Below are 10,730 nucleotides of genomic sequence, written 5' to 3' on the forward strand. Positions count from 1 at the left end.
TATATATATATATATATATATATATATATATATATATATATATATATATATATATATATATATATCGTTTTTTTTATAAAAGGACATATATTTACGATATTAATTTTATTATCTTCTCAATGAGTCATTCTTTATACGTAGTCCTTCTTTTGTGGTCGTTTATTCCCGAACAACACAAATCTCTATAGGACATTTTACCCAGTAAGCAATCTGTGCGCTGACTGACATCAGATTGGCAACAGAATCTGTCGAATTCAAGCAGGATCTGTCGACAGATCCATAAACATCTGCGTCCCCAATCTGCCGTCAGACTGCTGACAGGGTCTGTTAACAGACCCTGTCAGCAGTCTGACGGCAGATTGGGGACGCAGATGTTTATGGATCTGTCGACAGATCCATAAACATCTGCGTCCCCAATCTGCCGTCAGACTGCTGACAGGGTCTGTTAACAGACTGATATCAGATTGCGCGCAGAGCCTGTCAACAGATTCTGACGGCAGATTGCGTGCAGATCCTGTCGTTTCGTAGATTCTTCAATTAAATTTTTGGTAAAAAAATTTCTCATAATTTTTCATAATTACTCATAAAATGAGCGCTTTCTCATAAATACTCATAAATACTCGTAAAATACAATGAAAAAAAAAGTTTTTCTATATTATTTTTTTATAATTTTTAAGATTTTCTCTGGTGAGATTCGAACTTGAACCGAAGACAATTTTTGGATAATCGTCTGTCACCTTAGACACTACGCCAATTCCTCACTTGATAAAAAGTGCTTTGTATTGCCCACTTAAGGTTTAAAGAAGAAAAATCTTAGAGATTGTTCGCCTTTTAAATCACAAAATATAGACGAAATTGTTTAGGGTATAAATAATATAAGAGAGACCGGCACAATAATTCGAAATTAATTTTATACCAGGGACTGTATAGAAAATCACTGCAATAAAACAGCAGATAATGACATTTTTCTATCATGCTAATAAAATACTGTGCTTCTATATGTGCGAATTAATTTGGTCAATTGTCCAGTTCAGATTGTATTAAATTTTATCAAAATCGAAACATGATATATTTTCAAATAAACCATCACAAAAATTCTGTAGAAGTTATTTACATAGTGGGACTAATATTTTATTTGATGCTGCTGCCTTCAGTACTTATTGCATGACGGTTAAATCGTTCAGATTTAATGACATAATGACAATTCAAAAAATAATAATAATAATATGAGAAATCATATGAAAAATTATGAGAACAATTTTTATCAGGAATAGCATATGTACGCCTTTAAATGGCCATTTAAACTGGCTATTTAACCGTTGTACTATTCTATACCTGTACTCGTTATTCCTCTATTATTGTTGCTTTTTTATAAGAAATATATAATAGAATTTTAAAAAGTAAAAATTGTTTTTTATTGTGTATTTGTGTATAATTATTGCACAATATAATTATCTGGACTGCTCTCGGAGTTTTACATGGTGTGCATATGAAACTACCCCATTTAATGGCGTACATATGGCCCTTGATAGAATTAAATAGCTTATCTACGAAACAGAATCTGCACTCAATCTGCCGCCAGTCTGTCGTCAGAGTCTGTCGGCTCTGCGCGCAGTCTGTCATTAGAATAGATTCTGTGTACAATCTGTTGCTATTCTGTCTATAGATACTGTTGACAGACTCTGCGCAAAATCTGTTCGCGTAAGTTTGGCTATCTGGACTATCTGGGTAAAGACGTTCTGAGAATGTTCCATTCTGAGAACATCCCGTAGATATCCCCTCGAAATCTTATTTTGAGTTTTTATAGGTAATTTTATCATAGTTCGAGACGATGGAGACTGGCATACATGGACAGCAGGTCTTAAAGGATAGTACCTTTGACTTTGATAGCTGTATCACTTAGTACAGTAACACTGTTTCTCTCTGTAGTCGCCGTGCGCTCGGGATCGCTCCAGAGATGTCGCTTCCGAATGGCATCTCTGAGTGTTTTCTAGGGAGAGGAAAATGTCGTGAGCGTGGAGCATCAAGTAGCTCAGTGGTTTAGAGCAGTCGCCCGGCAAACGAAAGACCCGGATTCGAGTCCCGGCCCAGCAATACGCGCACTCGAAATTTTTCTCTCTCTGGAACAATGAAATATACAGATCTCGAACGCACAGCGTTCCCGCCGCTACTTACAAGGAGATGCCACAACCTGCTAAATCGATTTCTGAACGAGATATAGCACGTTCGCTAGCTGCGATGTTAAGCATCAACACCCTAATTGGGATTTGTGCCAATGGGCCTTTGTTTATGAGAAATTACAATATAAAATTTGGATTGTGAGACTGTATTACGGATATGGCTAAAAATGCGACTATCTTTCAACGAGGTGGCGTGGCTGAGCAGACTGAGGCTCCCATGTCGGAAATTTTTGAGCCGGCAGCGGCTTTTTCAGTCTACTCGGCCACGCCACCTCGCTGAAAGATAGTCGCATTTTTAGCCATATCCGTGATATAGTCTCGCAATCCAAATTTCATATTGTAATTTCTCATAAACAAAGACCCATTGGCACAAATCCCAATTAGGGTGTTGATGCTTAACATCGCAGCTAGCGAACGTGCTATGTCTCATTCAGAAATCGATTTAGCAGGTTGTGGCATCTCCTTGTTAGTACGCCCTCCTCATTTTATAAAAAATAGTAATATTTCCAGATTTTTGTTTCACATATAATGTTGAGAAGGTATCATCTTTATTTTTTTATATTTTATATTTTATAATACGCAGAATATAAGTAATGTTTTATTATTTTAAGTACGAGTTGTCATCTAATGATATTTTAAATTATATTCACTAGTATGACACACTATAAAATACTCATTGTATTTTTTGTTTATGTTATTTATTTTTTTCTTATATATTACGTTCAAAAAGTACACGGGATTGTTAAGTAAAACACAAAGTAATTGTTTATTTTATCTCCTTCAAAGTACTTTCTATTTGATGCAATGTATTGCCATCGCTTAACTCAGTTCTCAAAGTACTTTTTGTATGCTGAAATTGGTATTGTCTTCATCTCTCGTTGCGAATTTTCTTTTAGGCCATCAATCAATTCAAAACGCTTTCCTCGGATTGGCAACTTGTTTAGGAAATAGAAAAATGTCACGGGAAGCTATGTCAGATGAATACGGTGTTTACGGAATCAAGTTCATTGAGTTTTTGGTTAAAAATTCCCGTACAAGAATCGATGTGTACGATGAAGCATTATCGTGGTGCAAAAACAATGAATTATCTTTCCATAAATCTGGTCTTTTCCGACGAATATTCTCACGTAAATGCTTTATAACGCCTAGATGTAATACTCTCTATTAACTGTTTGGCCTTCCGGAATAAATTTTAAATGCACAACACCACGATAATCGAAGAAATCAGTGAGCATGACTTTGATTTTTGAGCGACTTCTACGTTTTAATAATACGTTTTACGCTTGAACGTAAAAGTCGACTTACTTGCTTATGTTTTTTCGATTTTAGTTCATTTCTCATGCGCTATTCCGAAGATTGTCGACTTGTTTGCATATCGTATTCATAAACCCATGTTTCATCATCCATTATAATGCATTCGATAAATGTTGCTAGAAGCACAAAAAATCTCTTCAGCAACAGTTTTGTTGTCGTTTTTGTAAAAAATTCAGCTCTTTCGGAACAAGTCGTGCTGCGACGCTTAAAAATTTCTTCTCGAACATTTACACGAATTATTACAAAATCAAAGATAAACACTATTATTTATAAATTTAAGGATATATTTAATGACCATATTTTTTACATGAATAAAGGTTCGTAAAAACTGATCTATTTTACAGTTTGAATATTTCACCTTTAGCTTTCATTGTAGCTCGGAGACATTTCGTAAAACTTTCATATGTGGCACGGAGGGTTCTTTAGAAGCTTTTCCCAAATTTTTACTTGCTCTAGGTGATTTGAAAGGACATATTCTTAAGAATATCCTCTATGTCGCATATGAAAATTTCCCGAAGCGTCTCCGGTTTACCATGAAGAATAAAAGTTAAAAATTTGAGAACATTTTTATGAACCTTTTTTCATGTAAAAAATATGTCTTTATTAAATATATCTCCAAACCTGCCAATAACAGTGTTTTTATTTTGCTTTACTTCGTTTAGAACATGTTGCACATGTATAACATATATATTGCATATAGCTTTCTCCTTTTTTTTTCTTTTAAAGCTAGCATCATATAATGCTCGATTTTATATATAATTTGCTAATGTGACTATCTAGGTGATGTGATTATCTAGGTATTATGCTAACTTGTAGGCTGCTGTGCTAACTTGTATGCTTTGTTGTATGTCTGACTTCTTTATGCCTTCTAGTATGCTTGGTTTCGATTATTGCTATATTGTTATAAAGATAATCGCTGTAAATATTAAATATTTAAAGACATAACTTTTAACATTTTATTTAAGATTTTTAATACATAACTTTTAATTGTTTTAATATTACGAAAATATATAAATGATATTTTATAATCATACACAAAAAACAACATACACGAACACACATACATTGATGATGTTATTATAACATGTAACATTTGCATATAGAAAAATAAAGTGTCTAAAAATTCCAAATACAGCTGTGATATGTAAGTAGAATGGGTTAAATAGAACAGGAAGTTATGTGTATGTGCCATTTTGCAAATTTTGCAATTCTCGAGGAATTGATTTAATCATATGAGCGAATGAATGCACGGAAAGCAGTAGGACAGACTTTGTGGATATGTCTAATCAAAGATAGTTTCCAGTTTGTAAAAGATGTCGTATTTCCTTGAATCTTCTAGCAACGGCAGATTTCAACTTTTATATATTAGCAAAAAGTAGAGTAACCGAACGAATAATGTAACACGAGGATGTGCGCCGAAAAAACAGATCTCTCAGAATCAGTTACTGCTATTTACTGCTAGGAGATCGTAAGAAGAAAGTCATTTTTCTTACAGATTCGAACAACTTTAATTAAAAATGTCTATAAAGTCCGTCCTATCGTTTCCTATGTGTTCATTCGCTCATATATAATTTAATTAATTACCAAGTAACTATTGCAAAATTTACGTAATGATACATCCTAATTATATTGACTCGTTTCACCTGTACATTACGATTGTGTTCAGAATTTTCGAACATTTTGTAGAAATGAAATTCAAGCACGTGATCACTCTCGATACACTGATTATTGCATGTAGGGAAACAAACACTGCAACCTCAATCATCGATATCATGCACTCTAATATATACCGCAGTATGCATAGCAACATAGCCAACATACAGTAAATCGTACAGAGAATCGAGCATCGTCTGACATTAACTTTGCATACAGTAACGTTAGGATTTACAAGACTGTTTTTTTCTTTTTATACGGTGTAAAAAATTAATATAACCAAAAGAGACAATCTTAAAATAGTAATTCTTTTTTTACATAAGCTATAGTAAAAGTAATATTGATAATTAGATGACTTAAAATTTCATAAACAACGTTTTTACGTACTGAAAAGAATACATAAAATATAAAATATATTTGTAAAGAAAGAAATACTATTTATATGCAAGCTAGAATGTATCAATTAGAGTAGAAATAGAAACTAGATTAGCGCTCCATGCAGCAGGCATGGACAGCATAACAACGGCGCACTCAATTCTGGGACTCCCCCTTCCCCATTGTCCTCACGTCATAGCAGCCAGGACAGTTTGCACAAGAATAACTTCTCTGGTGTTGGACTACCTATCGGACAGCTATCAACGTCGCATTTACACATGCAATCGACTATGAGCCCCGCTACAGCAGCTGCAGTTGCAGCTGCGCAAAAGAAGAAAGGCATTAAGAGCAGTCTTGGTAGATTTTTCAGCAAGAAGGAAAAAGTAAGATATTTTTTCTTTTCTTCTATTTTATTTTAGTATTATGATTAAAAGTAATATTCGTTTATTAATTTTTATTCTTTTAATGTGTTTAGATCAAAGGAAAAGATACACCAATGCCTGGCGATGTACCAGGGATGGGAGGGGCGAGTACACCAGCAGATCCTGATTACGGAGACAGTGTATCTGTAGCTGGTACACTTGGAAGCAAAAGTGATTTCGACCGTAGGAAAAAGAAAAGGTATTTCTATAGAAAACATTTAAATATTTTACTACTCTAATCCTTATTGCAGACTCTGTAAATTTTTTATGCTTTCGATATTACAGGGATTATATAAACCTGTTTAATTCTTCTCTAATATATATAATTTATTCATGATCATAAGCACATCGGCCTTGTTTTAGTCCCAGTATGTTTGGTAGTATGCTGGATTCTTCGCGACACGAGCTCTTAGCGGAAGCGATGAAAGCTGGGACACCCTTTGCCCTGTGGAACGGACCGACGGTTGTTGCATGGTTGGAGCTTTGGGTAGGCATGCCAACGTGGTATGTCGCTGCTTGTCGTGCAAATGTCAAAAGCGGTGCTATTATGAGTGCTCTTAGCGATACCGAGATTCAACGAGAAATTGGTATAAGGTATGATATTTTTTGACTGATCCGTTTTACATCAGGATGTCTCATTATAAACAAAGCTGTTAAATATTTCTTGTAAACGATATAATTCATGAAAAAATTATTTATTTAAAAATTAGAGTAAACTTCCAAAAACCACCACGGCTTATTGACTTGAATTTCGACAAAAAATAAATCGAAAAATGTCAAGAGATAAAAATTACTTATTTTTGTTTCATAAAACTGAAAATTTTTTCAGAATTTTTTATTAACTTTTTAGTACTGCATTTTCTTGCATTTTCTTGAAGTACTAAAAAGTTAATTAAAAATTCTAAAAAAATTCAGAGCTTGATGACAAAAAATAAGCAATTTTTATCTCTTACCATTTTTCAATAAAGTTGAATTCGAGTAAGAAATTATTGAAACTAATAATTTTGTAGATATTTTCGCAAATATCTTAAAAAATAGGGGTCGTATGAAAAAATTTTTCAAACAAAAGTTGTTTGTTTCTTTACGTAGAATAAAATTTCATAATAAAAACATATTTCTATATAAAAAAGCAAAGTTGACCTTGACCTGACCTTGGTAACGCCACCCAAGGTCAGACTGATAAGATCAGTGAATAAATAATTTAAAACCCTACAATTTTTATAGGAAACATTTATTTCGGAAATGCTTAGTTTTCGAAATATTTCACCGGTCCGAGACTTTTTACTCACCTGTATAATTTGTTTAAATATACTTTTTCATTCTTAAGTAATAAACGGAATAATAAACGATAATAATAACCAAAAGTTCATATAACTACTTTTTCGAGATTTAAATAAAAATGTAATGCGACAGGGAGGTTTATTGTACCGTTTATATTTATTCGTAACTAGTTATTTTTATTTTTGATGTTTATTTTTTATTTTTAAAAGGAGTCATTTTATGGCAAGTGGAGGAAGTGATCAGCTCAAAGGAGGTAAAAAATAACGAAAAATTATATGACAATAGTTGAGCAAACTTTGAGATCTTATTGAGCGAAACATAAGGAGAACGACCATTTGAATGGCTAACTTCATTTGTTAATAACTTTTAAATAAACAACGAGTGACGGTTACAAGGTTATTTATATTTTTGAAAATTACCGAAGATGATTTTGATAATATATATACAGGGTGTCCCGAAGTCCCATGATGACCCTTGGTGAGAACGTAGAACGGATTGAGGTGAGCAAGAAAGTCCTGTGCCGTTTTGTGATATTCGCAATAGTTTTTGAGAAATTAATTATTTTGTCTCAACAAATCAGCGTACAGAAAGCGGCAGCGGAAAGAAAGATGCCTTCGGCCGACGTGCGACCGTGACACTCGCGAATCGTATCTCGCCGCATCCCTCCGCCCATAGCTACGAGACATAGCGAGTCGAGATACTCTAATACATGTGCATGACATCCGTCTGTCGAATCGACGCCGAATCGAAGCGTGTCGCCGCTTCGGCTGCATACATGTATGTAGAGGTGACACAGCGAGCAGCGTGTAACACAAAATCGTGTACCCAGCGATAATTATCTTTCGCTTTCTCGACGTCATGGTAGAAAAGCGACAGCGCGCGATTACATTTAGAAAATTATTTTATAAGACAGCTCACATTAAAACCGTAATGTGTTCCTGTGATTAAAAAAAAAAAAAGAAAGAAAGAAAGCGATAAAAACTAAAAGTATTTGCAGAGAATCTAACTGTTCTCTATCGTAATTGTTTCTCTATCGTATCTTTTGCATGTATCGAATCCGCAAGAAATGAAATCGTGCTCTGTTAGGAGAGTATTAAATCGTTACTATGATATAATTCTTAGAGACTTGTGTCCTATCGTTTTGTTGGAATTTATCATGAAAATATCACTGGAAATCTGTCATAATTTGTAGTATATTAACGATGGGAGAAACTCAAAGTTCTTTATTGTATAAAAGAAACCTATCGTTCTCGAACGATTGTGTACGAACGATATTTGACTTGTATAATTACGATAGAAGGCGTGCATCATAATCTATCATCAAGTAGTTACACCAAGAACAGATGTTTTTCTATCGACTTCTTACAAAAAGCGTAACACGCTTTGGCTAAGTACATTCGTTAACAAAATTATATCGTATAGGTAAATTTATGTCCAAATTTAGCATAATTTTAAATGAACATAATACTGCGAAACATTATCGTATTTGAAATCTTTTTTCATTTCTTTTAAAGAATTAAATCTGTACTTTAAGAAGCCGAATAAATTCAAAATGCTCCTTAAAAAAAAGTACAGACTCGACTCTTTAAAAAAAAAATTAAATACCATAATGTTTCGCAGTATTATGCTCATTGAAAATTGTACTAAATTTCGAAATTTATTTACCTATGCCATAATTTTGTTGACGAGCACATCGTAATTATTTAATAAAATACTTACGAAAGGAGAACATGACGAATACTACGTATAATAACCTAGGTATATCGTAAATTTACAAAAGGCGTCTGTAAATTCGTGAAAAAGGAAATGTTATCATTTCAACACCACCCTGAGGTAGATAATTTGGCGCGTTTTTTTTAAGTGGTTTCCCCAGTAGGCCTAATCCACTCTCATTATTTAAGGCAATAACTGTTCGAAGTGGCTTCCTTCTGCTTGTAAACAGAGTTCAGCTCTTCGAATTATCTGTTGCGTCGCACGGTGCGCCATGTCCGGCGTGATGGTATTAAAGGCCGCAACAATTGCTTCACGTACTTCACCTTCATTACCATCACGCCTGTGCTCGACTGAAGCTTTAACATAGCCCCAAACAAAATAGTCGAGCACGTCCAAATCTGGCGATCGTGCCGGCCAGGTGATTGGGTTACCTCGACCCATCCACCTTTCCGGAAAACGCGTATTTAAAATGTGCCGTATTTGACGAGCAGAATGTGCCGGAGCTCCGTCGTGTTGGAATACTAGTATTTGCCGCATGTGGAGAGGAACGTCCTCCAGAAGTATCGGCAAATCGTTACGAAGGAAGTGTCCATACGCCTGTCCGTTAAGACGTGGCGGCAGAAAATATGGGCCTATCTGAAAAGCGCAAATGGACACATTATGAGGAAAATATGAGGAAGAAAACATTTCTTAATTTACAAGAATATTTACCACTCGGTCCGCTGTTACTCCTGCCCATACATTAATGGACCAGCGATACTGGAAAATACCTTCCCGTATGGCGTGAGGATTTTCCTCTTGCCAGAGCAAGAAATTGCGAGAGTTGAAGACGCCATTAGGAGTAAATGTAGCTTCATCCGTCCACAAAATACGGTCAGGAAATGTCACATCCTGCCGATACTGTGCCAGTAACCCTGCATATGTTATATTAATGGTAAACATATTAATGATATTAATAGAAATATGCTAAAAGCGCTGTGAGTATTTCTGTGGAGAATACCTTGACAGAAGCAGATCCGCTGTTCTGCATCTCGCGGCAAAAGTTGCTGCACACGTTGGTAATGGTAAGGATGCAAACCATTTTGGCGGATAATACGATGCACTGTTGTTCGCGATATACCAAGTGCGTGTGCTACGCGACGTACACTGCTTCCAGGATTGTTCTCGAATATTCGAAGCACTTCCTCTTCGTTGTGGACATCACGGTGTCTTGGTGGAGCACCATAATCCCGGCGATTCACCATTAGGCATGCTGTTTCCTCCGCACGTCGGACGCAACTCAAAATAGTGCGATACGACGGATGCCGCTCGCGATTGGGAAACCGCGCCGCGTAAATCCGCTCCGCGAGACAGGCATTTTCGCCGGCCATTCCGTAACAGATAATTATATCTGAATATTCTTTGGGAGTATACTCCATCGTCGTTAGCGCACGTCAATAACGCGAAATATTTGCACGCTAACAAATGAGTACAATAACATGTGAAAAACGAAAAAAACATCTGAAAATCGGAAATAGTCTCCTTGTTGCCCTTGCGGCAGAAAAGTATTTCGATCGATAATTGCAGATCAATACATGCATTTATTGACGATAAATACATGTATTGATCTGCAATTATCGATCGAAATACTTTCCTGCGAGGGCTGCACGGAGACTTTCCGATTATCAGCGGCGGTATTGATCTACAATTATCGATCGAAATACTTTCCTGCGAAGGCTGCACGGAGACTTTCCAATTTTCAACGGCGGCGCGGTTTCCCAATCGCGAGCGGCATCCGTCGTATCGCACTATT

The 10,730-nt window shown here is 35.5% G+C and overlaps 1 protein-coding gene across 1 annotated transcript in view; it reads left to right on the forward strand.

The window, feature by feature from the left end:
- The window catches only part of LOC116850252 (liprin-alpha-1), a 655,857-nt gene that overhangs the window by 483,924 nt on the left and 161,203 nt on the right, over positions 1–10,730 (forward strand). The window contains exons 16-18 of the mRNA XM_032828294.1: positions 5,650–5,905; positions 5,998–6,143; positions 6,308–6,538. Coding sequence (XP_032684185.1) covers positions 5,650–5,905; positions 5,998–6,143; positions 6,308–6,538 — 633 coding nt within the window. The remainder of the gene's footprint in view (positions 1–5,649; positions 5,906–5,997; positions 6,144–6,307; positions 6,539–10,730) is intronic.

The sequence above is a fragment of the Odontomachus brunneus genome, unplaced genomic scaffold (assembly GCF_010583005.1).
Source record: "Odontomachus brunneus isolate Ranch 3 - 2012 unplaced genomic scaffold, Obru_v1 Obru_scaffold_139, whole genome shotgun sequence".
NCBI classification, from domain to species: Eukaryota; Metazoa; Arthropoda; class Insecta; order Hymenoptera; family Formicidae; genus Odontomachus; species Odontomachus brunneus.